General features: G+C 57.8%; 3 protein-coding genes across 10 annotated transcripts; 1 reads left to right on the top strand and 2 right to left on the bottom strand.

Annotated features, from left to right (window-relative positions):
• The first annotated feature begins 13 nt into the window (after nt 1–13).
• LOC111160728 (sphingosine kinase 2) lies at nt 14–8,366 on the top strand. Of its 4 annotated transcripts, XM_022524048.1 has the most exons (7): nt 14–854; nt 1,261–1,414; nt 4,271–4,757; nt 5,625–5,774; nt 5,879–5,973; nt 6,064–6,179; nt 6,611–8,366. In XM_022524048.1, exons 2-7 carry the CDS (start codon nt 1,376–1,378, stop codon nt 7,731–7,733), a joined length of 2,010 nt encoding a protein of 669 aa, XP_022379756.1. In that variant the 5' UTR covers nt 14–854; nt 1,261–1,375; the 3' UTR covers nt 7,734–8,366. The 4 variants fall into 4 exon arrangements, with proteins under 4 accessions (XP_022379756.1, XP_022379758.1, XP_022379754.1 ...); XM_022524050.1 differs by having other exon boundaries at nt 14–1,414; nt 4,451–4,757; XM_022524046.1 differs by having other exon boundaries at nt 14–1,414.
• Nucleotides 8,367–8,542: 176 nt separating this feature from the next.
• Nucleotides 8,543–14,180, bottom strand: LOC111160731 (D-box binding PAR bZIP transcription factor). The gene is made up of 4 exons (XM_022524056.1): nt 13,662–14,180; nt 12,369–12,779; nt 10,505–10,716; nt 8,543–9,029 (listed from the first exon to the last, which is right to left on the bottom strand). The coding sequence occupies exons 1-4, from the start codon at nt 13,798–13,800 to the stop codon at nt 8,814–8,816; spliced, it is 978 nt and encodes a 325-aa protein (XP_022379764.1). The 5' UTR covers nt 13,801–14,180; the 3' UTR covers nt 8,543–8,813.
• LOC111160729 (carbonic anhydrase 11) lies at nt 13,890–20,251 on the bottom strand. Of its 5 annotated transcripts, XM_022524055.1 has the most exons (9): nt 19,776–20,251; nt 19,613–19,687; nt 18,723–18,865; nt 16,956–17,141; nt 16,636–16,731; nt 16,398–16,470; nt 16,139–16,293; nt 15,766–15,931; nt 14,743–14,974 (listed from the first exon to the last, which is right to left on the bottom strand). In XM_022524055.1, exons 1-9 carry the CDS (start codon nt 19,840–19,842, stop codon nt 14,949–14,951), a joined length of 987 nt encoding a protein of 328 aa, XP_022379763.1. In that variant the 5' UTR covers nt 19,843–20,251; the 3' UTR covers nt 14,743–14,948. The 5 variants fall into 5 exon arrangements, with proteins under 5 accessions (XP_022379760.1, XP_022379763.1, XP_022379761.1 ...); XM_022524052.1 differs by lacking the exon at nt 14,743–14,974 and adding an exon at nt 13,890–13,952 and having other exon boundaries at nt 16,398–16,731; XM_022524053.1 differs by having other exon boundaries at nt 16,398–16,731.
• Nucleotides 20,252–26,505: the final 6,254 nt, after the last annotated feature.

Here is a 26,505-nt window from a genome sequence, read left to right as displayed (position 1 = left end):
CTCTATGGCGAATCACAGAGTGACCGAATGGGCGATTCCGGAATAAGTGGACGAACAACCCACCGGGAACAAGCGCTACGTCAAGGACGGCGGGGAGGCGTGGGGTGTTGGGGGGAGGGGCCTCTCTGGCCCTACCCAACCCCTGCTCTCGATAGTCTTCCGGAAGAAAGGGTTCTGGGAGCTAGAGAGATGTCGCGCGGCGCTGGGAGGTCGCGTCTCACGGTGACGCTCTGGCCCGACGCGGCCGGCCTCTCTGTGGCTCCTGGAGGACCCGGCCAGCCGCGTATTGGAGGTGAGGAGGCGGAGCTGGCGGGGCCTGTCAGGACCTCGGGAAACCTCTGACCCCACGCTTCAGGCATTTCCTTATCAGACTCACCTCTCTTATCTCCTGCGGCGCTTCCGAGGCGCAGCCGCTGCTCGGGAAGTCCTACCTGAGATCTAACCCGAAATCTTCTTGCTGCAGCCCAGTCTAGAGCATCTCCTATTTCCAATTTTTATATTCGTCTTTTACCCCTGCCCCTTCTCTGACCCCTCCCCAGCCTCTACCACTTTGGGGCTGCTTTTCCTTGCCGGCTCTCTTCGAGTGGTCCAACAGACTCTGTGTGAGGGCTTTGCACGGTATTGGAATGTGAAGGAGGCGCACTGAAGCCCCAGGCTTGGGGTGTGGGGTGGAGAGGGATTGGGTGAAAGCCTCCTGAAAGAAGGAGATAAAGATTCAGAGGGGAGGAGGATTGGAGGCCCTGAGGGGGAGTGGACAGAGACACAGAGTGAGGGAAATGGAGACTCAGGGGTTGACAGGGAGACCTAGAAAGTAAGGGAAGATGGAGATTCGGGGAGAAGCACAGACATAGATGGTGAGATGGGGTCTTGTCTGCTGTAACCAAATTCAAATCCTGGCCATGCTAAGTACTAACAACAGTGTGACCTTGGGCAAGTCACTTAACCTCTCTGTGCCTTACTTCTCTTATCCGCAAAAAGGGGATAATAGACTTGGCACATAGGGTATTTTCCAGCTTTACATAAGTTAATATAAATCCTCAGAACAATGCTTTGCATGTAAGTGCTCAATACAAATTAGCCTCCACTCCTTGTTAGCCCTTCTTGGGTAGGACCAGATGGACTGGCTGGAGCAGCTTGAAGCTGACCTGTCCCCTCTTTTTTCTTTCCTCAGGGAAGCCCTGCCCCTTTGGCCTCCCAGCACATCCAGCCCAGCCTACAGTCTGCCCCTGATGCTCCTACTTATTCACCTGTCCTCCACAGAACCAAAGGCCAAGCCCGGACCGTGAGGCCTCACTCCTTGCCCATACCACCCTCTCATGGCCTGCCGCCCAGGACCAGGGTCTTGCTGATGTGGTAACACAGCAAGGGCCAGCAGATGAATGGAAACCTTGAAGCAGAGGAGCAGCAGGACCAGGTAAGGGGTCCCTCTGAAGGTTAAGTTCACCACACCATGGGACACAATTTCCTCCTTGTCTCTGTTCCTTTGCCTTAGTGACTTGGTCCCTATCTTTGAGTCCCAGGCTCTTCGTCGGTCTGGTGGTGTGCCTGCTTTTCTTTCTCCCAAACTAAGGTGTGCGTTTCCCTGTCTCTCCTTCTTCCTGGGTTTCTGTCCCCATTCCACCCACCCCCCCCTTTCTGGGTATTTCTTTGGCATATATTATCGGGTACTGTTGCTACTCTGGGTTAAACAAGGTGTGTTGACAATAAAAGAAAGTCCTCCATTCATCGCTTTCTAGCAAACTCTGTCCTTGTCTCTTTCTGCATGTGTCTTTCTACGATTCTGTTTCTTGGTCTCCTGATACTATTCTCGCCTTGCTTTCTTTCCGCTTTCACTATGTCTTTCCCTCTCTGTGTCTTCCTGTCAACATTCTTGCTTTCTGTCTCCCAGGTTGCCTTCCTCTCAGGCTCTGGTCCTCCAGCATCGTCTTCCTCCCTCACTCCTAAGCTAGAAGTCTCTCTCAGATACTCTTCCTCCCCATCTCTCTCCTTGTTTCTCTGTCTTGCCATGTTACTGGGTCATTCGCTGGGCAGAAGTCCATGTCATGCTGCCTCCACTCTGGTTTGAGTCCAAGGTAAAGAATTGGTGAATAATGAGCCAGGAGTATCGGTCTCCATCTCTGTGTCCATCATTTTCTGGGTTTTCTTGTGTCCTTAACTTTGCATAGTCTCAATTCTATTGTCTTTGTCTCTTTGTATAGATCTCTGACTTCCTGTAACTATCTAAACAAACAGGCAGCACTCTCTAAGTCTCTTACTGCCTCTAACTCTGCTTTTCTGGGTCTCTTTTACTAACTCCATCTGCATAGCTCTGGGTCTTGGTTACCTGTGTTAGGATCCGCTGAAGATCTCCTCCCTCCTGCCTCTTTTCTTTCAAAAAACTCAATGGATGGGGCAGGGCTACCACTTGCCCTCCACAAAAATGGCGTCAGCAGCGCTGACTGTAGGATCGTGACGCCGCTTCTGCTGCGCGTGTGCCCTCACTTACTATGGCAGCCGATCTCGCGAAGCGCGATGCCCCGCCCAGTTCTCAAGCCCTCCCTCGGCTGGCCCCCTGCGCCAAGCTCGCGAGCTGGCCGGCCCCGCCCCTCGCGCGCCCTCACTGGCGCGGCTCACGCCGGCCGCGCGCCCATTGGCTGAGCGGATGCACACCCTCCCCCCCCACCCCTGGGTCTGATGGGGGCGGTTGGTGCTGACTTGAGGGGCCGCCTGGAGGAGGACTCGGCGTGTGAGGAGGGTGCGGGGGTAGGGTCAGGGACCCGAGTCTGGGGGACCGCGGGACCAAGAGGAACGGAGACGCAGGCCGGGACTGGGGTACCAGGGTGTGGGATGGAGATGGAGAACCAAAACCGGGACTGAGGGATCCAGGAATGGAAACCCAGGTCTGGGACTGGGTTCTGGAAATGGGGTGGGGATGCAGAACCCAAACCGGAGGAACCGGAAACAGAGACTCAGAATAATGGATTGGGGTTGGGGGGGACCTTTGGATGGAGACCCAGGCCCAGGTCTGGGGGACCAGGGTGGGTAGAGAGAATGGAGACCAGGCCAGAGACTTGAGGACCTAGGGACAGGCTCAGGCCCAGTACTGGAGGAGATCTAGGACTCTGTGTATCTAAGCCTGATTTGAGCTCAGGGATGGGGGCGCTGGTCAGTGCAAATTTAGGGGCGGGGCCGAGGGAGCTGCCCGGGGCAGGGGGCAGAGGTGACTCCTGAGGGTGAGTCCAGAGATCCGGGTGAGTCTGGGGCAGTACTGGGCCAGGGAAGGTGAGGGACAGGACTGGCAGCTGGCTGGGTGGGCGGGGTGGTGGGGAACAAAGGTGAGCAGGAAGGAGGCAGAAGCTGGGCAGAGGGCAGGGGGAAGGCCTCCCGGGAGGGGACCTCAGGCCCGGCTCCCACCCCTTCCCTGGAGAGCAGGCGGCCAGACGCCCAGGTCAGTGCTTGGGGTACTGCTCTTGGCCCCTGTCCCTCGCAGGCGCCTGCGTGTGACTCCTGTAACTCTACTTAGTTCCTCCATGTCACATCCCTTTCTTGATCTCTCCAGCTGTCTACGCCCCTCCCTCCTGCCCCTCCTTTCTGCTCTTTCTGTCCTTTGTCTTTCTGACCCTCAGAGGACCTCCTGGAGTCCCTAAACTCTGACTCTCCTAAGTATCTCTCCTCATCCTGGGTTTCATCTCATCAAAGCTGGTTGTTCCTCTTGGAGTTCCTCTGGCTCTTAGACTTCATCCCTCTCTCTGTGTCTGAATGTCTGTTTTGTGTAACGTTTTCCATCTGGAGATAACCGTATGTGTGTGTGTGTGTTGTGTTCTCTGTCTCTGCATATCTCCACTATCCAGCTCTCTCTCCTCTGCTTTCTACTTCTCCAAAGCCCTTATTATCCAACACACTATTTGACTTCTTTCTCTTTTCTGTCTTCCGGGAGAATATGAACCCACAAAGGCAGGGATTTTTGTCTGCTTTGTTCCCTGCTGTGTTTGCTGGGCCTAGCACTGTGATTGGCACATAGAGGGTAGTGAGTAATTATTTGGGGGATAAATGAATGTACATTTGCATGCCTGGCTGTCCACCCTCCAGGATGCCAGCCTTCCTGTACAATGGGCTTCTGCCCTGTGTCCTCAGGGTCTCCCCACACTTGTCTGAGCCTGTCTGTCTCTGATGCTCCCATCTCGCCTGTCCCCGCCCCTTGTTGTCTCCTGTCCACAGGCCCTCCCTCTGCTTCTCTCTACCTGCCACAGGGGTCTTGGACTCTGACTCCTGCCCTCCTCCCTCCCCACAGAGGCCAGACCAGGAGCTGACCTGGAGCTGGGGCCACAGGCCTAGAAGCGCCCTGGACAGGGCCGAGGCCATGGCCCCCCCACCACCACTGCCATTGGCCGCAAGCACCCCGCTCCTGCATGGCGAGTTCGGCTCCTACCCGGCCCGGGGCTCCCGCCTGGCCCTCACTCTCACCCCGCAGGCCCTGCACATACAGCGGCTGCGCCCGAAGCCCGAAGCCCGCCCCCGGGGCGGCCTCGTCCCCCTGGCCGAGGTGTCAGGCTGTTGCACCCTGCGGAGCCGCAGCCCCACAGACCAGGCGGCCTACTTCTGCGTCTACACCTACCCGCAGGGCCGGCACGGGGGCCGCCTCGGGGGCCAGCGGAGAGCCGCCCGCACCTTTCGGGCCGACGGGGCAGCCACCTACGAGGAGAACCGCGCTGAGGCCCAGCGCTGGGCCATTGCGCTCATGTGTCTGCTCCGTGGACTGCCACTGCCGGGGGACAGGGGTGAGGCACTACACAGCCGCTCTCCCCTAGGGCCACCCCGGCGTCTGTGTGGATTTCCCTGTGTGGACACCTCTGTCTCTTCTCTCCTGTGTGTCTGTCTGTGGCTTGTCTCTCTCAGTCCATATTGAAAGAGTGGTAGACGCACAGGGATGGGCTACAGAAGGAAGAGAAACCACAGGCAGAGAAGAATGATTGGTGTGGGCTACTCTCCTAGATTTTCCTCTCTGTCCCCTCCCCCGCTTCCACGGGCCCTGACCACACAGATGAGTCAGAGGCTCCCCGTCTGGTGAGAGCAGCAGACTGAGACACGATTAGTCACCACCCAGGGTGACAGGCCCCCACAGAAGTCCCCTAGGACGTCCCAGGAGCCCTGAGGCAGCATCTAATCCAGCCTGTGGTGCCGGGACAGGTAGTCGGAGAAGGCTCTTGCCGGAGCCCCACCCAGGTTCCTCAGTTGGCCCAAGAAGGTTAAGGTTCAAGGGTCCACATCTGGGGAGTCTTCCTTGGTCTTCCAGGATCCCGCTGGCTGGCTGGAGGCCCCACTGGTGACAGTGAGGGAGCCTTGCACAGGGTAGTAACCGGATCCTGGATTCCAGGAGTTTGAGGATAAAGAAAGTGGAACCCACAGCTTTCCTCCCTCCTGCTACCCGTGGGTTCAAAGGGCACTGGGATTAGCCTCCCAAGCCTTGCCTTTGTCTCGGCCCCTGGGAGAGGGGGGCGGGGCTGCACACTGGGAAGCCCAGGAGAAAAACAGTTCCCAGCAGGCGGCTGTGCCAGCCCTCCACTAGGGGCTGTTTGCACTTCCGCCTTCTGAGGTGAGGGGCCTGGGTCTGTGGCCTCTGTAGACTCCTTCCCCTCTCTTTGCAGAAATCACCCCCGAGCTGCTGCCGAAGCCACCCCGATTGCTCCTATTGGTCAATCCGTTTGGGGGGCGGGGTCTGGCCTGGCAGTGGTGTAAGAACCACGTGCTGCCCATGATTTCTGAAGCCGGGCTGTCCTTCAACCTCATCCGGACTGGTAAGGGCCATGGCAGGCTGGAAGTAGGGGCTCGGAGGGGGCTAGGGTCGTGGTGGCGGGGCAGAGTGGAACAGCCTGACTCACCTCCTGGTTCCCCACATCAGAACGGCAGAACCACGCCCGGGAGCTGGTGCAGGGGCTGAACCTGAGTGAGTGGGATGGCATCGTCACAGTCTCGGGAGACGGGCTGTTGTTCGAGGTAGGGCAGGGGCACCCTGCCTGAGCGCTGGGGGACGCTGGAGCCTGGCCCTGGGACCAGGACCCAAGTGGCCGCTGTCCCACCCTGTAGGTGCTGAACGGACTCCTAGACCGCCCTGACTGGGAAGAAGCTGTGAAGACACCCGTGGGCATCCTCCCCTGTGGCTCGGGCAACGCCCTGGCTGGAGCTGTGAACCAGCATGGGGGGTAGGTGGGGTCCTGCCTCCACCAGCCCAGCACTGCAAGGGGAGGGGTGAGCCCTCCCGCAACCTGGCACGTCTGTCCCTACATCTCCCCCAGGTGCTCTGTGGTCCGTCAGGTTGATCAGTCCTGGCTGGGATGCTCCCCACACTGCCCCTCTGCCCCAGACACGTCTGCCTGTCCGTTCCCAGCTGTGTCCCTTGTGCCCAGAACGGTGCCTGCCACACACAGGGACACTGAGCGAATGCTTCACAGATGAGGGAGCAGACAGGGAACCCGGCTCAGTAAGAAGAGTCCATCCAGAGGCAGCCACATGGTCCCCCTGCTGTCTGCGTGCCCACTTTCCGCGTCTTTCTCCGCCACCCTGTGCTCTGGGTCTCTCATGCCACCCCATTTACTCTTTCCCCGCCGGTGTTCGCCCGTCTCTGGCTGTGAAGGTTTGAACCTGCCCTGGGTGTCGACCTGCTGCTCAACTGCTCGCTGTTGCTGTGCCGGGGGGGCAGCCGCCCATTGGACCTGCTCTCGGTGACGCTGGCCTCAGGCTCCCGCTGTTTCTCCTTCCTGGCCGTTGCCTGGGGCTTCGTGTCAGACGTGGACATCCAGAGCGAGCGCTTCAGGGCCCTGGGAAGCGCCCGCTTCACACTGGGCACGGTGCTGGGCCTTGCCACCCTGCACACCTACCGCGGACGCCTCTCCTACCTCCCCGCTGCTGTAGAGCCTGCCTCTCCCGCCCCTGCCCGAGGCCTACCCCGTGCCAAGTCAGAGCTGACCCTGGCCCCTGCCCCGGCCCCAGCGCCAGCACCGGCCCCACCTGTGGCGCACTCACCCCTGCATCGCTCGGTGTCTGACCTGCCTCTGCCCCTGCCCCAGCCTGCCCTGACCTCGCCAGGCTCACCTGAGCCCCTGCCCATCCTGTCCCTCAATGGCGGGGGCCCAGAGTTGGCTGGGGACTGGGGTGGGGCTGGAGATGCCCCACTGTCCCCAGACCCGCTGCTGCCCTCACCACCTAGCTCCCCTAAGGCTTTACTGTCACCCGTCACAGAGGGGGTCCCAGAAACGACAGCCTCCTCTGGTCTCGCACCTCCCACCCCTGATGTCCCGGGAGCTGCCCCGGGAGCCACTTCTGCCAGGGGCCCACCTGACCACCTTCTCCCTCCTCTGGGCACCCCACTGCCCCCGGGCTGGGTGACACTGGAGGGCGACTTTGTACTCATGTTGGCCATCTCACCCAGCCACCTGGGGGCTGACCTGGTGGCAGCCCCCCATGCGCGCTTTGACGACGGCCTGGTGCACCTGTGCTGGGTGCGTGCTGGCATCTCGCGTGCGGCGCTACTGCGCCTTTTTCTGGCCATGGAGCGGGGCAGCCACTTCAGCCTGGGCTGTCCGCAGCTGGGCTATGCCGCGGCCCGTGCCTTCCGCCTCGAGCCTCTCACGCCTCGCGGCGTGCTCACTGTGGACGGAGAGCAGGTGGAGTATGGGCCGCTGCAGGCGCAGGTGCACCCAGGCCTCGGGACACTGCTCACTGGGCCTCCCGGCCGCCGCCGCAGTCGGGAGCCCTGAACCTAACGAAGCTTGCAGCCCGCCAGGGGCGGGGCCGACATTCCGAGGAGGCGGGGCCTGGCCTAGGGGCGTGGCCTAGCTGCTAGCGGCAGGGCGAAGGGCGCAGGCCCCATAGGCAGGAATCCCTGCCCCGTCTCAGGATTGCGCGCCCCCGGGGGACCAGAGGTAATGTTGGACGGAGTGTGGCCCTAACTCCAGGGGGTCGGTGTCATCCCGGTCACCGACTAACCGGCAGGCCCCGAGGGTAGTGCCTGACCAATGAGGGCGGGGCGCGGTCCAGACCCTCGCTTCCGGCTCGTGGGAGGCCAGGTCCGCTGAGGGCGGAGACTGTCTTACGCGTTGTCCAATGACGGGACCTGGCACGTACGGGCTGGGGAGGCCTTAGTTAATTGGCCAGTCAAGGCCCGGGTCTCGGTGCCTCCACTTAACTGGCCAATCAGCCCAGGAGGGGCAGGTTCCCCGGGGCGGACGCTCGGATTTGCACTAATGTTCCTCCCAGCGCACCCCTCCCCCGCCGGTGGGGGCGGGGAAACTCCTTTCTTCAGTCTTCTGTCTCTTGTGCGTCCCCCGACCCTCATCTTCAAAGCAATTGAAAAGGTCTATGCAATAAAGGCAGTCGCTTCATTCCTCTCAGACCGTCGCCCCTTCTGCATCCGGCAGCCCGTGGGGGGATCCAATTCTAGGCGCTTCCAGTAGCTCCTGCCTTCTATGGACCGAAGCCCAGACCTGCCCACAGACCGCGGCCAGTGTGACCCAATGGCCTTGAACTAGGGCCAGGAAGCTGCCTCCTCCCCCACAACAGCTGGCTCTGGGGTTCTCAAGATTTATTCAGGATGTGTTAACGGAGGCGGTGGGAGGATGGGGTCCCCGAAGTGGCAGGGGCACACACAGAGGACCCTCCCCGCCCCCGCGAGGGAGGGGGGGGAGGCTCGCTTTTTCTTAAAAATATAAATGTATTTATCTGCATCATCACGTCCCTGGGCACCCAGCTGGCCGGCCGGTGGGCCACAGGGCGGGGAGGGAAGAGGGTGTCAGGGCGCAAGTCTGAGTGAGGCCGCCGGGCAGGGGCGGGGGACAGCCTCACAGGGCTCCGTGCTGGGCCTGGTAGCGGGACAGCACGGCGCGGTAGTGGGACAGCTCCTGGCGCACAGCCACCACTTCCTGCCGCAGCAGGGCGTTCTCCTTCTCCAGGAAGGCCGCCCGTACTGATATCTGGTTCTCCTTGAGCCGCCGGGCATCTCGGGACCTCTTGGCTGCCTCGTTATTCTTGTACCGCCGGCTCCAATACTTCTCGTCCTGAGGGTGGGGTTTGAGAAGGCACTAAGGGCCAGGGGGAGCAGCCTTCCTTGTGCCTTCAAGGACCAGAGGGCAGCTAAGAGACCCTCTGGGATGCTTCCTGCCAGCAAGTGGGATCCAAAGGATACCAGGGCTCTCCGAGGATGGGTACCCAAGGGTCTGGTTGCTAAGGGGAGCAGGCCCCTAGCAACAGCTAAGGTGTGAGCTAGTTCTCCCCACTCCAAGCCACTGGGCTCCAAGTTTCCACTGTGCGAAGCGGACCCCACCACTCGGCTTGACAAAGGCCCTACCGTGAGCCCCTGGTTGCTAAGGATGCTTGTTCCCTGGCAACGGGGCCTTCAGGGTCTGAGGGCTTCTTCCAGTAAAAAGCACTGCTTAAATGTACCACCTTCTCAGATCCTGGTTGCTAAGGAAAGCCTAGGCTCCCTAGCAATGGGGTTTTGTGTCCCATAAATCCCAGAGCTGGGGCCTTTTGAGCTCGTTGTCAAGGCAACCCCATCCTTCCCCAGCAGTCTGAGTCGTTCCAGTAACTGCAGCTGTCTCTGACCCTCTGGCCTTTGATAGAGGCCAGAGAGCTGCCTTCTCCCCCACAGGTCCCAATTGCTAGAAGAGCTGTCCCTCGGCAAAGAAGCCTATCCTGAGACCTCCCCACACCATTACACTTAGAGTTCTCCAGTCCTAGAATCTGGCTGCGGAGGACGACCACTCCTTAGGAACGAGGGCCACCCAGAGGTCCACAAGATGCTCTCCTCCCACCCCCATGTCATTAAAGCCTAGTTCCCGCATACTAGGGCAAATCCAGTCCAGGCCCTGTGACAGGTCTAGACCACTGGTCTAGACTGGGTTTACAGGTCAGTCCTCAGTGTTTCAGGTAGTTATGGTGAAGTCCAGTGAGAGGAGCCCAGGCACCCCTTACTAGGGGAGACCCCAGAACTGGCAAAGCAGCAAGGAAAAAAAAAAAAAAAATTCACTGCCCAGATCAGAATGTGGCTCTGGCTGCTAATGGGAACTCAAGGCCTCTCATCAATGAGCAGCCGAGGCCCAGAAAACAAGGCCCAGGGCTGGCAAAGTCTGCATCCCAGGCAGATGGAAGCACCCTGCAGAATGCCCCAAAGCAGAGGTCAAAGGACCAGACCCAGCCCAGCTAGCGGCTCAGAAGAAACAGACTGATGCTACTGCTAAGAGATGCTGTCCTTAGCAACAGGGCCTGGTCAAAGCTCTAAGCCTGTAGGAGTGGGCCCAGCAGGGCTGGCTGAGTCTGCGTCCCACAACGATACCATCTTCGTAAATCTCAAGCCGAAACCTTGGTCTCCTTTGTGCCCCATGGCTGTGGACGACTGATGCTTGGCTGCAGGTTAAGAGAACCTGAGAGCTAACCGCAGTGAGAAGCCCAGGCCCGTCTGTGAAGAAAGGGCCATCCCTGGCTGTGGGACCTGTAGGGGCCATGCCTGCAGCCTACATCCGGCAGGGCTCACCTTCTGCTCCTCTGGCACCTGGATCTTCCGAGCCTTCTTCATGATGGGCTGGGGCTTCAGCTCCTCCTCTGAGAAGCGATGTCTCCGAGGATCAAAGGTCTCATGGCCGGGAATGCTTGACAGGGCTAAATCAGCTGGGTCAGGTTCAAATGTCATCAGCACCTCCACGGTGTCTGGGTCCACCGGGCTGGGTGTGTCCCGGGAGGTCAGGCCTTGGGGAAACAGAATGTGCTTCCTGAGTGTGTATTTACTTGGGGGATGGGGGGGTGGGGTTCACAAAGTACCCCCTGCTCAGGTATATCTTTGACCACAAGGAAGGCCCTAATGAGATCCACCACAAGGCCCGCCAGAGATCAACCTCTCTAATGTAAAACAGGAAGGTTCCAGAAGCTACAAAGGTGCTTAGACATCACGGAACCAATTCCACTTTCACAAACAGGGAAACAGGCCCAATGACAACTAACACGCCCTAAGTAACACACGAGTCTGTTCTATTGCTTCTGAAACCCCAGGCCTTCAGATTCGCAACGTTAGCTCCTTTCCCATTATCTAGCCTGAATCCAGCCTACCGAATCCCTGACCAAAGCCTAGACCCCAAGGCTGTTCAGAAGAAAAAAATCCAGTGCATTGAAAAGACTTCAGGTGCGCCGCTTAACAGCTAACAGGCCCAGACGGGTAAGGGAAGAAAAGCAGAAATGAATGAGGTTTGGGGGAGGCTGGTTCAAGGGACGGGGTACGGGCGGCCTGTGCCTTTAAGAGCGAGCTTGCCGGGGTCAGCTGAGGATACAGGTTCAGGGCCAGTCACGTGTGGGCGCCAGCTTTCCCGCCCCGCACCCCCCACCTCCCCACCCCCCGCCGCCGCCTTGGGCGCCCTCTAGTTCCCCAGGCCCCGCCCCCCTCCGCGTGACCGCGCGTGCGCGGAGTGAGGAGCAGGGAGGGAGGAGAGGACTCACGTGGCGCGGGAATGTGCGGCTGGGAAAGGGAGGGCCCCGGTTCTGCCCCGAGGTCCGGCCAGGGGCAGGTGTGTCCAGGAATTCCCAACCTGCAGTCTGCCCGTGGAGACCCCCAAGTGCCCGAGGAAACATACTTTTCCTTTTGCCCCCTGGGGTCTCTCAGCTCAAACCTCTCAAGCTCCAAAGATCCAGGCCCTCCTGGTGTCTGGGGAACACGGGCACAAACGGACCCCTGGACCTTCTCCCTCGCCATTGGGATACACATGATTCTGGGATCCCAAGCCCCTCCTCTCCCAGGAACATAGGAAGCTCTCGGTCCTCGCTGCAACAGAAGACCCAGAATGAAGATCCCCAACCTTTTCCCCTCTAGACGACTCCGGGACCCCGGGCCCTAGCTCCTCTTCACTGGAGGATCCAGCAGCTAGGGGTGCCAGTCTTTTATGTCCTGGTAAAACAGAAGTCTGTACCCAAACCTTGCTTTCTCCCCTATAGAGGGCCTAGAAGTTGCGGTCCTTCCCCAACTCCACCGACTCCGCGCCCAGATTCCGGAGCGCAGTTCACTCCCCAGCAAATAATTCCGGTGTTCTGGGATCCCAATCCCGGCTCCTCGAGTATCCGGACCCTCTCTCCCCACGTCCCACAGAAAAGTCCTCACTACCGCCCCACAGGAAAGGCTTCCTAGAATTTGAGATCCCAAGTCCTTCATCTCCAATGGATCCAGGAGACCCAGTCCCCGATGCATTACGGGACAAAGAATCCGGACTCCTCTCCCAACATCTCGCTCCTGCGTGGACCCAGCATTTGGGCGCACAATCCCAGCCCCACCGTCCCGGGCCCAAGTGCAGCACAGCCCTGCCCCTGAAGCCCAAGCCCCGCCCCGCCAGGGTCCTGCCCCGCCCCCGCCGTCGCACCTGCGCGGTGGCCGCCCGCGGCCCCGAGGGCAGCCCGGGTGGGGGCGTGCCCCGGGGAGGAACGAGGGGAAGCTGAGCCGCAGGAACCCGGCCCCGGGGAGGGTGCGGGCGTGCGCACGGGCGAGGGCGTCGGTGAAGGGCCGGCGGGGGGCGGCGGGCTGGGCGGGAGCCCGTGCTCCAGCAAGAAGGCGTCCAGGTCCACATACTCCACGTCGCCGAACGGCAGCGTCCGCTCCCACAGCAGCGGCGCCAACAGACCCGGGCCAGGCGCGGCCCCCGGGCGGCCCCGCGGGGACCCGCCGCCCACCACTGCCCCAGCTGGGGCATCCGCCGGGCTCGCCGTCTCCAGGCCGGGCCCGGGGACCGTGGCTGCCGGCGGAGCCGCCTTGCGCTCCTTTTCCTTCAGGAGACCTGCGGGCCAGGGAATGAGCGGGCGAGGTGGGAAGAAAGAGATGGACAAGAGACCCCAGGACAGAGATACACGAAGAAAGGGGAGATAGAGACCCACAGGGCAGAGATCCAGAGAAAGAGGGAACAGACGGGGGAGAGGGAGAGACAGGAGAGAAGGCAAGGACCCAAAGAGAAGAGACCCAGAGAGAGAAGACACAGACGTGGGCGGCACACACAGAGGGGGACAGAAACCGAGAGAGGGACAGAGACTCAGAAAGAGGGGAGGATAGGGACCCAGAGAGGGGTAGGACACAGACCAGGGAAGGGATAGATACACAGAAGGGGGACGGAAGTTCAGACAGAGGTAGGTGGAGGGTTGGGCAGGTGAGAGGAGAAAAAATGACAGTTCTGTAATTTCTCTGTAGCCTACCCCCTTGCTCACTGTGGCCTCTTCTCCCCACCCCCACACTATGTAAGGGGCAGGAAGGGGCTCTATTCCTGGGGCACATTCCTCATCCCTAGACTCCATGTGACCCCAGGAGGCCCCGCCCAAGCCCGTGTCACTACCGTGTGAGCATCCGACACACCCCCTCCCTCCTCCCTGGACCCCAGGGGTCCAGACGCTCAGGACCAAAGAATGCGGGGGGCTGGGGCCCAGACTCTCAGGTCCTCGGAGAGGAGGGCTCTGGGGGACTCCTGGGTCCTCCTCTTGGACGGGCTTGAGCGCAGGTACTTTTGGATCCTGGGTGCTGAGAGATCTAGGGACCTAAACACCTTAGTAACTGGGCAGATGACGGTTGGAAGATGGACTCCCGGCACGTAAGAGGCAGCCCCCCGCCCCAGCACTTGAATCCCTGAGAGAGTAGGGTGTCTGGGTTAGGATAGAGGGGGGCTAGAACTCACAGCTGGCTGGCTCTTTGGGTTTGCTGGTCCCCTGCAGAAGGCTCCGCAGCCCAAGCAGCGCTCCCCCGCCAGGGGGGGCCCCGGCTGGGCCGCCCAGCAGCAGGGGGGCCGGGGTCCTGTCGCTCACGGGCCGCGCCATCACCGGGCACCTGCCCGCAGGCTCACGGGCTCATGGAGAGGCGAAGAGCCGGCCTGCCAGTTAGCGGCACACTCCAGTGGTTCGGGCGAGTGCCTGCCCAGGGGCTGGCTAGCGTAGCTTGCAAGCCTCCAGTATCCAGAACACCGCAAATCCTAGGAGTGACGGGGATTTGCAGTCCTCAGTGCAGAAACGTGCAACTCAAGAGGGTCCCTGGAGACCATGCAGTCTGAGTGAGGGGTTGATCAAATCAGGCAGCCGGTTCTTTGCAGTCCAGAGTTCAAGGGGACACAAGGCGCTCCTTCTACACGGTGGGCAAGCCTGGCTCTAGCAAAATCTGCAGCTCTCTCAACGGAAGGCGCTCTGCAATCTGCACCAAGAGGTGTGCGCGGAGGGGCGGGGGAGGGGGCAAGAGGAGGCGGCCGCCTTGAGGCGTGGCCAATGCAAACTTCTTTCGCGGAAAAAAAAAAAAAAAAAAAAGCCAAACCAAAACACCCGACGCCACAGCGCGCACCCCTCCTCTCAGCCCCCGCCAGCTTCTTGGGCCGAGCACCCCAGCCGCGTGCCGCCCTCCGGCTGAAAGCGCGGGCCAATCGCGTCTTGACCCCTCGAGACGCACGGCCAATGGGACCCCTGGATCCGCCAAAGCCCGGGAGGGCGCGCGAGGGGTTCCGTGCGAGAAGTTGCCGTGCCTTTAGGTGGGAGGCGGGACCCTGACCTACATTTGCCCAATGGGAGACGGCACTGGGGGCGGGACCGTGACCCATTTCGGGCCAATGAGGCAGACGGGAGGGGGAAGCACATGGCTCTGCGCGTGCTGCCCGATGGGGAGGGTGAGTTGGGGGTGGTAGTAAAAGAGCCGCGGCTTAAAGGAGCCGCCAGTCTAAACGACGGTTTTGGGAAACCGGAAGCAAAAAAAAAAAAAAAAAAAAAAAAAACACGAGCAGTGCGGTTTAGGAAGACGGAGATTGGTTTCTAGAAGAAGGCTGCTGTTCTTCATGAACTACCCAAATGCTTCCCCGCCGCGCCTAGAATCAGACCACTAAGAAACAGGAAGTATTCTGTCCCTTTAATAGCTTTGTTTTGGGGGTGACTCCCCTCCCCGTGTTGGGAGGCTTGGAAAGGACAGGCACAATCCTCGATGGGGAGTCTCAGCGACCATGGGGGGCACCATCCACTGTAAGACAGACGACAGCGGTGGGGGAGCGTTAGTTTACGGCACGAGAGGTTGCACCCTGCAAGAGGGTTTGTGGGAGTCGGGGCCTGGGCCGCGGAGGGCTCTACCACGGAGGCTGCGAATGGGGAAGCCGGGATGTACCAGGTCGAGAAACTGGGGTAAACGGTCAGATTCTGGACCGGCACTGGTTTTAACCAGCAGGAGGCAGCAGGAGGGTGGAATAGGAGGGTGGACGTCCAGCTTCAGCATCAGACTGAACTACGCGAAGGTATTCATGGGGTGGGGGTGGGAGGGTCTGGGCCATACCACGTTGAGAAGCTAGCTGAGTGGCTGTGAGATCACAGGGTCGAAGCACCGGGAGGCAGTAGAAAGGGGAGGGGACCGTACCATGTTGATTTTCAGGAAGGGGTGTGTGTCAGATTATGGAACAGCCTGAGATTTGTACCACACCGAAACAGGGAAGGGATCCGGGCTGTACCATTTTGGAAAGCCGTCGTAATAAAAACCACGGCCCAGTGGGAAGCCAGGGAGCTCGGGTTATATACCAAGTTGCAAGTTGCAAACAGTGGAGAGGAAAGACAAATCACGGACCACCAATGGTCTCTGGCGTGGAGGTGGACTGTACCATGTTGACACATAGAGGGGAGAAAGAGCGAGTGCGAGCTCAGGAGGCTGGACCTTACAGAAACGGCAAAGGGGTGGGTAGGACTATATCATGTTGAGAAAAGAAGGGGACACACATAGGCGGGTTAGACCAAGACGTGGGGGGAGGGGTGCAGACCGGACCATACCATGCAGGCGGTAGTTGGGGCCTCGGCAGCGCCTCTCGGGGTGCCGCGGGTCCCTGTTGCCCCTCAAAGCCCTGTGGGCCAAGGGCTGCAGGGGCCGGCCGTTACCGCTGAGGCTCTGGAAGATCTGGGACGGAGGATTCTGGCTCAGGAGTCTCAGGGAGTGCATCTGCCGCGGAAGGGGGTGGGAAACTGAGAGTGAACGGTGAGCGGTCGCGGTGAATGGCCACAGAGGAAGCCCCGCCCCTGGGGCAGGTAGGCGGGGTCTTACTCCGCCCGGGAGAAAAGTAAGGAGGAAGGAGGGTAGGAGAGGCCAAGAGCGATGCCCAGGCCAAGGAATGGGTTAGCCGGGCTGGAGGGGGCAGACAGAAGTCACCTGGAGGGAGGTGATATTGAGGGCCCGGTCAATGAGGATCCAGGTGACAGTCTCTGAGCAGGGCGGGGTGCTGAGGGAGCCCTGATAAGTGATGAAGCCGAAGGATTCGGGGAACAGGAGCTCCAGGCTCAGGTCTTGAAGAAAGTAGGCATCATCTGCAGCAATACCGGGATAGAGTGAGGAGCAGGACCCCTCTTGAACTCCCCTCCTGTGCACACACAGCTCCCCATCCCCTCCCCCCAATGCACCAGGTACTTACTCTTGTAGGAGATGCGGGTGATGGTGTCCCGGTTAAGGAGGCGGCTGAGGAAGGGGTTCGAGCTGCCAGCCACCTGTGTGGGGGTACAAGGTGAGGAGGTAGGAATCCAAAAGTCCCAAGTCCAAGTTCCCAATCCTCCCTCCCCCAGGACCCAGGAGTCTGGGCCACCCAGACTCCCTCTTCCCCAGACTGGATTCCAGAATTCCCCTTCGTCCTTTGGGATCTCGCCTCGGCTCACATTGACGAAGAGGCTGAGAATGGCCAGGCCATTGGGGCCCCGGGAGGCGGCGCTGAAGTTCCCGTAGAGTTCTTGGTTGAAATGTATGAGCTGCACCTGGGAGGGGAGCACAGAGTGGGGTTCCCCCAGTAGAAGGGGAGGAGAGAATGGGTGCAGCTCTGGGCCCTCAGGGTCCCAAGGCAGGTTAAAGATTAGTGCTTGGGTGGGGGTGCAGCGGTTCCGCAAAGGAGAGTGGGGTGAGGCATTAAGAGAAAGGTGAGGTGGGAGGAATTGGGTCAGCTCTGGGTGAAGGTCAAGGGTCAGAAGTCAGTGGCCACCACCTCAGCAGAGAAGCCCTGGTGGTTGATCTGGTGTTCAGAGCCAGCTCCATCACGTGCTCCAAAGAGCAGTCGCAGTTCACTGAGTCGGTGGCTGTAGAGGAGGGGACCCCCAGACACATTGACCACGGGCCGCGGGGCAGGCAGGAAGGAGACATGGCGGCCGGTGTTGTACAGTGTTCCCCGGAGCTGTAGGAGAGGAGGAAGCCGTCACAGGGACAAAGAGGGAAGGTCTTTTCCCTCCTGTGTTCCACTCCTACATTTCCTGCTTCCACCAAGCATTTAATCATTCAGCACAGCTGGAACATCAGTTACTTCCCAGGGTCTGTTCTGGCCCCGTGATAGGTGCTCAATATCGGTGCATTTATTCAACTCACAGATATTTATTGAGCTGCTACTATGTGCCATGGATGCCAGGAAGAGAGCAAGGAACAAGTAGGCAAAAACCCTGGGCCTCATGGAACTCATGTCCTAATGGAGCCGAGGCAGACAATAAATAATGAATTACGTAAGTAACTGCTTAATTAATTACACCTTATGCTCAAGCAGGGAAGAACTGAGAGCTCTGAGAAGGTAACATGGGAAGCCCAGCCTAGACTGGGGTGGGGGGTGGGGAGATAAGGAAAGGCCTTCATGAGAAAGTGACATTTGAATGGAGACCCAAAGGATAAGTAGGAATTTGTTGCAAAGGAGAGAAGGGTATTCCTGGAAGAGGAAACAGCAAGTGCAAAGGCCCTGAGGTAGCCTGTTTCAGTGCTAGTGCAGGGGCCTGTGGGACCAGTGCCTGGTGAACGGAGAGGTGACAGGAGCCAGATGGTACAGGGCCTTGTGGACAATGATGGAATGTTTTGTATTTTTATTTAAATAATTAAAAATAAATACATCTATATGTGTGTGTGTGTGTGTGTATATACATACATACATACATATAAATTTATATGTATCTAAAATCTCAGACCTGGCACAGTGCCTGGAACATGGTACTTGTTGTTTAAATCTGATAGTATTACTTCTCCTGATAGGAATATTTTGAGCAGGAGAGTGGAATGCTCTGCTTTGTGTTTTTAAACATCCCTCTAGCTGTGGGATGGAGAATGGACTGCAGAAGGCAGAGAACCAGGCTAGCTAGCACCCTGTGGCACTAGTCCAGGGGCAAGGTGATGGTGGGGGAGTCGGAGGAGACACAAAGTGACAGGATCCAAATGATATTGAGCAAGGAGATGAAAAAGGACCCAGAATGGACAGGGGAATGAGGGCAAGAATGGGTTGGGAATAGCCCTGGGCTTCTGGCAGGGGCAGGTGACTGAAGAGGGGTGCCAACTCTTATAAGAAATGGGATTGCAAAGTGCGCATGAGCCTAGATGCTAGGACCACACTACCTGGGTCTGAATCCCAGTGCTGACCCTCTAGCTGTGTGACCTCAGACAAGTAATTCAATCTCTCTGTGCCTCAGTTTCTGCATCCTTAAAATGAGAACAATAGCCTCTATCTCATGGGGTGCTTGGGAGGATTAGCAGGCTGATCAGGATTTTTAAAACCATGCCTGGCTGGGGAACAGTCTGTGTTACCATTGCTTTTACAGACACGGAAAAACTAGGGAGCCATGTTTGGAGAAGGAAGAACAGGTGATCCATATTAGAGTGTAAGGAGCCTCCTTTCCACCCAGTGTCTACCGCTCCTTACCCCAGGGGGGCCTTCCACCTCCGCACCCCACCCCCACCCGTGCCCACCCCCAGGGGATTTGGTGACCCTTCCCACCAGGCCCCTTACCTTCTCTCCCCCAGTGCTGAGTCTCAGTGGGGGCAGAAAGGGGTCATAAAGGACCCTCTTCAGTTCCACATCCACAGGGCTCTGCCGCTTCCCCACAGCACACAGACTCCAGGCTGCATTCACTAGGCCCCAGAAGGGAGGCCCTGGAGGCAGGGGTGGGGCAGGGAGGAAAGGGAGTCAGAGATAGGACTGGATCCCAAAGCTGGGATCTGCTGAGAAGGCTGTGTTTTGGACTCCCAGATCCCAGGACAGGAAGGGCAGGGGATGGGGACTCCTGGGTCTGAGGGAGGAGGGGGCTGGGAATCCAGAATCTTGGGTCCTAGAAGAATCTTGGAGGAGTTTCCAAAGATCATCTAGCCTCCTCCTTAACCAAACCTACCTTCAATTAAGTCATGGGGGAAGGAACTACAACTCCCAGCAGGCCTGAGGGCTGCCAGCCTACCCATCCACTGCCTGCCTGCCCCAGAGCCCATGGGAGTTGTAGTTCTTTCCACTCTCCCTTGTCCCACAGCTGGATAATGAATGTACGGGGGGAGAGGAGTTGCAGGGGCTGGACAAGGCAGGGGACCCGACCAATGAGCCTCTGGTTCCCAGCACAAGCCAGACCTTCCTGCCTCTTTCCCTGCAAACCCCCCCCCCCACACTCTCCTTTGCACCCCCACACTCCTTCCTTCCACTCACTCCCACTCACTACTTGAAATGCGCATATATAATGTCCCGTGGTGAGCTGCTGGGGTTCAGAGGCTGGGGCCGACTCTGGAGGGAGGAAGGGAGGGAGGAGGGAAGGAAGGGGCTGGGACTCCGGGGTCCTGCGAGGAGGACAGGGCTCCTGGGTCTGAGGAAGGAGGCACCCTGCAGCCCCGAGTCCTGGGTCCCCGCCCTGGCTGCACCTGGCACGAAGTTTCCCTGGAGATTATCCTTGTAGCTCCACCAGTCCTCGGGGTCAGGTGCAGGTCCAATGTGAGCTGGGGAGAGAGCAGCCTGAACCCCTCCCCTTGGTACCCCACCCCCACCTCTCCCGCGGGGGCTCCCGCCCCAACCCCCCGGCCTTACCTGCCGCCCCCAGTGCGGCCCAGAGTACCAGCGCCCTAGGAGCGCTCAGACGAGCAGCAACCCCCATCCCTGGGAGGCCTCTGAGCAACCCCCTCCCAGTGTCCTGGCCCCTCTCTCAGCTCCTCCTTCCCCGCTCTGTGGGACCCTGTCCCTCCAGGACTTCCAGCCTGCCTCTCCTCCCTACAGGGAGTCCCGTTCCCCAAACACCGAGGCAGCAGGGAACTGAGACCCCCCAAATACACTCCTCTCTGCTCTCCCAGCTCTCTGTGCCTCTCCTCCTTCCTTTCCTCTTTTCCCCAACCCTCCAGCCTCCCTCTACCTCCCGATCTTCCTACCCCTTTCTCTGCCTCCTGCTTCTCCCCGGGGTTACCTCCTGGTTTCTAATCCACACCCCCTCTTTGCTCTCTTTTCTTCAGCTCCCCGGAGCCACCTAACCCCATGTCTCCATCCTGCTTCTCTCCTCCTCCCGGTCTCCCTCCTCTCCAGCTTCTTTCTCGCCCAGTCTCCCCACCTCCTCCTCTTCTGCCTCTCCTGTTTCTCCGTCTCTCTCTTCCCTCGTCCCCGCTCCCTCCTCCCCCTCCCTCTCTGATCTCTCTCTGGGTGTTATTTAATTTTTTTTTTTGCCGTTGTTGTTGGGGGGGCGGCGGGTGATCTCACAGCAGCAAACACTCCTCGGACTGGTGTGGGGGGAGACCAAGGGGCAGGATGGAGGGGTCATTGGGGGCTGATATCCAGCTTCCAGCTGTGCCGGGGCCGGGGAAGGGGGGCGGGGGGGGGCCCGGGACACCTGGGGCCCGGAGCTGGCTGTTCCCATCCTCCGCAGAAGGGAGAAGGGGGGGGCGCTTAAGGTGGAGCTGGGGGAGTCCTCCGAGGTCTCCGTGCTCCAGGCCGCCGGTGCCGGAGGATCCGGGGTCCCCCGGCTGGTGCGGACCCGGGTTGGAGCCTTAGCGGCGCCTGCAGCCCCAGCCCAGAGCTCCAGTCGGCCTCTGCTGGGGGCCGCCTTAACGAGACTGAGGGATCCCCTGGGAGACCGGGGTGCGGTGCGGGCAGCTGACCAGGAGGGGGAGGCAGAGACTTGGAGAGGGACCGAGCGCCGGGAGGAGGAGCCGGGAAGGCCGAGGGGAGGCAGCCGAGGTGAGGTCGAAGGACTGCAAAGGCTTAGGAGGGGAAGGGGGGCCCGAGGTAGATGCGGGGAGACATGGCGGAGGGAGACCTGCGTGCTGGAAATGGGGGATCGGGAGGCGGGGGAGGGGGGAGAGGAGAGAGACAGAGACACACAGTGAGAGACAGAGACAGAGTGAGAGAGAAAGAGAGAAGGGGAGATACTGGTGGAGGCAGAGAGAGACGTACAGAGACACACACTTGGCCATAGGAGCAGAAACGCCCATCCCAACGGTCAGAGACGGTCAGAGAAGAAGAAGCTGCCAGGCCAAGGGGGTGGGGGTGGGGAGAAACAGAAACCGAGAAGAGATTCAAAGACAGAGAGACACAGAAACATAGAGAAAGAGGCAGACACACACACACACCTCTGAGTAGAGACCCTCATGCAGAGAAAGAGCTCACCAGAGAGGAAGAGATGGCAGAGACCCAGAGAGAGGGAGAGAGACCCAGAAACAGACCAAGGGACATCAAAGGACAGCGTGGAGTCAGAAAGACAGACATTCAGATAAAGAATTTGGAACGGACAGTCGAAGGCACAGACAGCCAAAGAGAGTCAGAAATGGAGAGAGAGAGAGAAAACGCAGGAAAGAAAGGTATGTATTGCTTATCCATGGCCGCATAAGGAATCACCCCCAAACTTGGTGGCTTCAGCCAACTAGCATTTACTGTCCCACTGAGTCTGAGGGTTTGGAGTTTAGGAATGGCTTAACCGGGACGGGGCGGGGGTCCGCTAGGGTCCAGTTAGCACCTTGACCAGGGTGCAGCCCCCTGGAGGTTAGACACTGGGCTGAACAGCACTTCCAAGTTCCTCATCACTGTGCCTCTCTTGAGGGCTATAAGAGTGCTGGTTTCCAGATCGACTGATAAGAGAGAGAGAGAGAGGAGAGAGCACAAGCAGGGGGAGCAGCAGAGCGAGAGGGAGAATGAGGCTCCCCGCTGAGCAGGGAGCCCGATGCTATGGGTGATGTGGTGATCCCAGGACCCCAGGATCATGACCTGAGCCAAAGGCAGACGCTTAACAACTGAGCTACCCAGGAGCTGTGTTGGCCCATTTTACAGATGGGGAAGCCAAGTGTCAGAGGGTGCAGGTGACTTGCCCAGAGTTACACAAATAGGAAGTGGTGGAGCAGGGGAGGAAAACAGAGCAAAGGGGGACGAAGAAAACATGATGGAGGCATTGTGCTGAGAAGTGAGGAATCTGTCAGGAAGTTTGGCAGGGAGTTGGGGGTTGGAGAACCCAGGACTGTTGGAGAAATAAATCAGGAAGAAATGGCAGCCATCCTGACCAGTTTCCTAGATGCTGGGCCATGCCATGCTCTCTGTTGGCTTTGTTTTAACCCTCAAAGCGGCCCCAGGGAGTGGGGGGGTTAGGATTAGCCCCATTATACAGATAGAACACTGAGGTTGGTCCGAGAGGGAAGGGGCTCTCCCAAGATGGCATGGGTTGAATGGTACCCCCATATCCACACACCAAAAAGTACAGCCAGAGTGGAACCTAATTTGCCAAAAAGTTCTTTGCTAATGTAACTAAGTCAGTGACCGTGCGATTGGATCATCCTGCATTATCTGGCTAGACCCAAAATCCAAGGGTAAGTGTCCTTATGAGAGAAAGGCGGAGGGAGATTCCAGACGACAATGTGCAGACAGAGGCAGAGGCTGGCGTAATTTTGCTACAAGCCAGGGATCACCTGGAATCCCCAGAAGCTGCACGATGCAGGGACAGATCCTCTCCTGGAGGCTTCGGAGGGACTATGGCCCTGCTGACACCTTGATTTGGGACCTGCGGCTTTCAGGACTGTGAGAGAATAAATTGCTGTTGTTTTAAGCCATGCAGTTTGTGGTCATTGTTTACTGCAGCTGACCCCAGGGGTGGGGAGCAATAATGAGAAAGACATGGAACTTTTCGGAGGCAGAGACAATGAAGGAACCAGAGATACAAGGAGGGAGAGACAGACAAGGCTGATAGTGCCGAAGAGCAGCTTCTACCTACAAGTTTGGCTCTCCAAGTTGACTTGTTGGCTCTCCTCCTCCAGGAAGCCCTCCCTGACTGCCCCTCCTCCAACCGGAGTCAGTGCCTGCTGTGCACATTCCTAACGCCCTGTGCTACCTCCATTAGAGCACAGATCCCATTAGGGGAGGAACTGTGTCTTCCCTCAAGGGCCCAGGCCTGACCCATCTCTGGGTGTCCAACACTGGCCCCCAGAGGGCACACTGGGATCCTCAGGAAAGGAATCAAACACAATTGAATGAGATGATGCTCCTGATGTCTCTCCCCAGAGACTCTGGGCTCCTTCTGTCTGCTGGGAGACAACTCCCAGCGAGGGCCTCACCTCCCCTCGGGAAGTCTTCTCTGATCTAAGAGGCGAGGTCCCCTGCCGCCTCCATTATTACCCACCGCACCAGATGTGACTGGACATAAGTCTGTCCCCTAGCACACCCTCCCAGATGGGGAGCCCCTGCAGGGCAAGTCCTGGGTCTGACTCAGATCTCTATCCCAGCATTTTCCAGGGAGACCTCAGGAAACAATGTTTTTTGCGTTTGCTTTCTTTTGTTTCTTTCTTTTTTTTTTTTTTTAGATTTTTTTTTTTTTTTTTTTGACAGATCACAAGAAGGCGGGGGGGCAGGGGGCGGGGGGGGGGGGGGCAGACTCCCCGCTGAGCAGAGAGCCCAATGCAGGGCTCAATCCCAGGACCCCAGGGCCATGTCCTGAGCTGAAGGCAGAGGCTTTAACCCACTGAGCCACCCAGGCACCCCAGGAGTATATGTTGAATAAACAAATAAGTGAGTGAATGAAGCCAAAATAGAGAGAAGGGGACATTCAGAAACGGGTGGGAAAAAAATTTTTGCACGGCCGTTAAGAGGAAGGCTTTCTGGGTGTAGGTGACATTTTCCTGACTCTTTTTCTGTCCCCGTAACTGGGGCCCCAGCTCAAAACTCATTCTCCTCCCGCCCCCCCATCTTCCCCTCCCAGACTCTCCCTCCCCCTTCGGTGTACCCCTCACAGATCCTAGAGTTCACCTTCCCTCTGCTCTAGCCACAGCAGTCCCATTGATGCCCAGCTCCCCTGGATGGAGTGCCGGCCCCTCAGCCTTTCTCTTGGGGACCAAATCCTTTATCTGTCCTTCAAGACCTACCTTGAATGTCACTCTCTCTGAGGCCTTTCCTGATCTCCTGGCTCTCAGTGAACTTTTTTTTAAGTGTTTTATTTATTTAGGTAATCTCTACACCCCATGTGGGACTCGAACTCATAACCCCAAGATCAAGAGTTGCATGCTCTTCAAACTTAGCCAGCCAGGCGCCCCCATATCACTGATTTTTTCTCACAGAGGTCTGACCCTCCCCCTCCAGGGCTCAAAGACCTCCCATGGCTTCCCAGTGCCCTCCCCACCCCCAGGAGAAACACACAGGCCCTCAGCCTGGCCTTAGAGGCCTCCCAAGCCTTGGCTAGCATCAATCCCGAGCCTCATCTCACTTCTCTATACCGCACCAGGTCCTTGAGCTTCCAGACCTTTGGACAAGCTGTTTTCTCTAACTGGGGTTCTCTTTTCCCTCTCCTCCACCGAGCAAATTCTTACTCAGGAGTCTGCTTTTCCAGAAAGCCATCAGCAGTGGTGAGGTGGGCAGGAGCCTCGTTGGAGCTCTCGAAGCCACCTGTCCCTGAGCCCCCATTATAGCACACAGACAGACTGGGCTCCATGCCCGGAGGCGGAGGGAAAGGCCAGGCCGGAGGTGGGTCCCAGATGTGGATTTCATGCCTATTTGTCTCGGTTGCTGGGAACAAAGTTCGGGTCATGGGGAACATATGGGGCTCGCCCTGCGCATCACTTTCATCTCCTACCTCCCTGGCCCCTGGGTGGGAGGCAGGAGGGCCAGACCTCTCCAGGCCTGGGTGGTTCCCACAGCCTCTGTTCACCTTCTCACCTTGAGAACAGGGAGAGAGCTGCCCCCAACTTCCACTCCCTTGGGGAACCCAGCAAATTCTGCACATCAGTATTCTCGCCTTCTGGGCTCTGCTCTCCTGGTGGGGGTGGGGTGTGTGTGTGTAGCTACCAGACACTTAAATAATAACAAATTCAAAAGTCTCTTCCTCTGTGCCAGGCAGTTCTAAGCCCGTTAAACCACATAGTAACTCTTTTAATCCTCATAATATGCCCTATGAGGCGCCTGGCTGGCCCAACAGTGGAACGGGCTACTCTTGGTCTCGGGGTTGTGGGTTCGAGTCCCACATTGGGTGTAAAGATTGCTTAAAAATAAAATCTTTAAAAATAATCATAATAATAATAAGTCCCATGAGTTACTTCCTATCCTCCTCATCATAATCCCAGTATTAGAGATGAGAGACCTGAGGGACACAGAGAGATTTGAACCCAGGCATCCTGGCTTTGGAGTTTATGCCCTTCAATGAAAATGGTCTCTAGAGCAGTGCTATCCAAGAGAACTTTCCGCAATGATGGAAAATGTTCTCTATCTGTTCTGTCCACTGAGCTAGCCACCAGCCATTTGAACTGTGGCTAATGCAACTGAGGGACCGAATTTTACATTTTATTTCATTTTCATTCATTTAAATGTACATAGCCCAACGTGGCTAGTGGTGACTGTATCAGACCGGTTCTACGCCTGCCGCTTGCTGTGTGACAGTCCCTAAGACTTCTCGCCTCTCTGAGCCACGTTCTTCACGGAAGAGGTGACTAAGAGTGCAGGTGTAAATAAAAGAATACACCTGGACTTGGATCTCTGCCCTCCTTGAAAGCTGGAGTCCTCCCGTGAGCCTTGGTTTTTTCTTCTGTATAAGGGGAATAATAGGACCAGCTTATTTAGTCAACAAAAATTTGAGTACCTACTTGGTCCTACGGGCTGCGTTTACAGCAGGGGACAAAACGGACTCAGATCCAAGGTCAGAACAGCGGGAGGTAAAATGGAATGTCATGGCCAGAGGACTTTGAACGTCTGCCTCTCTTTTCCTGGAAATGCCAAAAGGCTGCTCTGCCTAGCACTACATGATGTCATAGCATACTCTGGATTCTGATTGGCTGAGGGCCTGGCATAAAGCAAGGTTGGGTAATTTTCTCCAACCTGACTTTTTTCTTCCCTTGACATCAAAACGTCCTATTTAGCTGGGTCAAAGACAGTGCAACATTAAAGGTTGAAGTTCCACCTTCCCCTGAAGCTTAGGTGTGGTCATATCACTAAATTCTAGCCAATGAGATAAGAACAGACGGATCATGTAACAGTTTCGGAAAAGATCCTCATAAATCAGCTGTGTGGGCCTTTTGGCCTTGTCTCTTTACCTTCTTCCATCTTGCTGCATTCTAAGGATGTTGGAGAGGAAAGCTAGAAGGTTCCTGGTGGCTTGACTACATCCAGACCTTTTTTATGCCAAAGAGAAATCAATTTCTTTCCTTCCTCCTACCCACCCCCAAGAGAAATCAATTTCTTTTTTTTTTTTTAAGATTTTATTTATTTATTTATTTGACAAAGAGAGATCACAAGTAGGCAGAGAGGCAGGCAGAGAGAGAAGAGGAAGCAGGCTCCCTGCTGAGCAGAGAGCCTGATGCGATCCCAGGACCCT

The sequence above is a fragment of the Enhydra lutris genome, unplaced genomic scaffold, assembly GCF_002288905.1.
Source record: "Enhydra lutris kenyoni isolate GAN:26980312 unplaced genomic scaffold, ASM228890v2 scaffoldscaffold77, whole genome shotgun sequence".
Classification (NCBI taxonomy): Eukaryota; Metazoa; Chordata; class Mammalia; order Carnivora; family Mustelidae; genus Enhydra; species Enhydra lutris.
The sequence above is the reverse complement of the archived record's forward strand: the minus strand, read 5'-3'. Positions and strand labels throughout refer to the sequence as shown.

What these genes read in the sequence shown, in the direction of transcription:
- LOC111160729 (XM_022524051.1), bottom strand. Translation starts at nt 19,842, where the DNA reads ATGGGGGTTGCTGCTCGTCTGAGCGCTCCTAGGGCGCTGGTACTCTGG. An exon ending in CCAGGGAAACTTCGTGCCAG is followed by an intron (nt 18,866 to 19,612) that starts GTGCAGCCAGGG and finishes CCCTGCCTCCAG; the next exon opens with GGCCTCCCTTCTGGGGCCTA. An exon ending in TCAATATCACCTCCCTCCAG is followed by an intron (nt 15,932 to 16,138) that starts GTGACTTCTGTC and finishes CTTCCGCGGCAG; the next exon opens with ATGCACTCCCTGAGACTCCT.
- LOC111160728 (XM_022524048.1), top strand. Translation starts at nt 1,376, where the DNA reads ATGAATGGAAACCTTGAAGCAGAGGAGCAGCAGGACCAG. An exon ending in GAGACGGGCTGTTGTTCGAG is followed by an intron (nt 5,974 to 6,063) that starts GTAGGGCAGGGG and finishes CCCACCCTGTAG; the next exon opens with GTGCTGAACGGACTCCTAGA. An exon ending in GCTGTGAACCAGCATGGGGG is followed by an intron (nt 6,180 to 6,610) that starts GTAGGTGGGGTC and finishes CTGGCTGTGAAG; the next exon opens with GTTTGAACCTGCCCTGGGTG.
- LOC111160731 (XM_022524056.1), bottom strand. Translation starts at nt 13,800, where the DNA reads ATGGCGCGGCCCGTGAGCGACAGGACCCCGGCCCCCCTGCTGCTGGGC. An exon ending in ACCCAAAGAGCCAGCCAGCT is followed by an intron (nt 12,780 to 13,661) that starts GTGAGTTCTAGC and finishes CCTGGCCCGCAG; the next exon opens with GTCTCCTGAAGGAAAAGGAG. An exon ending in AGGTGCCAGAGGAGCAGAAG is followed by an intron (nt 9,030 to 10,504) that starts GTGAGCCCTGCC and finishes CCCCACCCTCAG; the next exon opens with GACGAGAAGTATTGGAGCCG.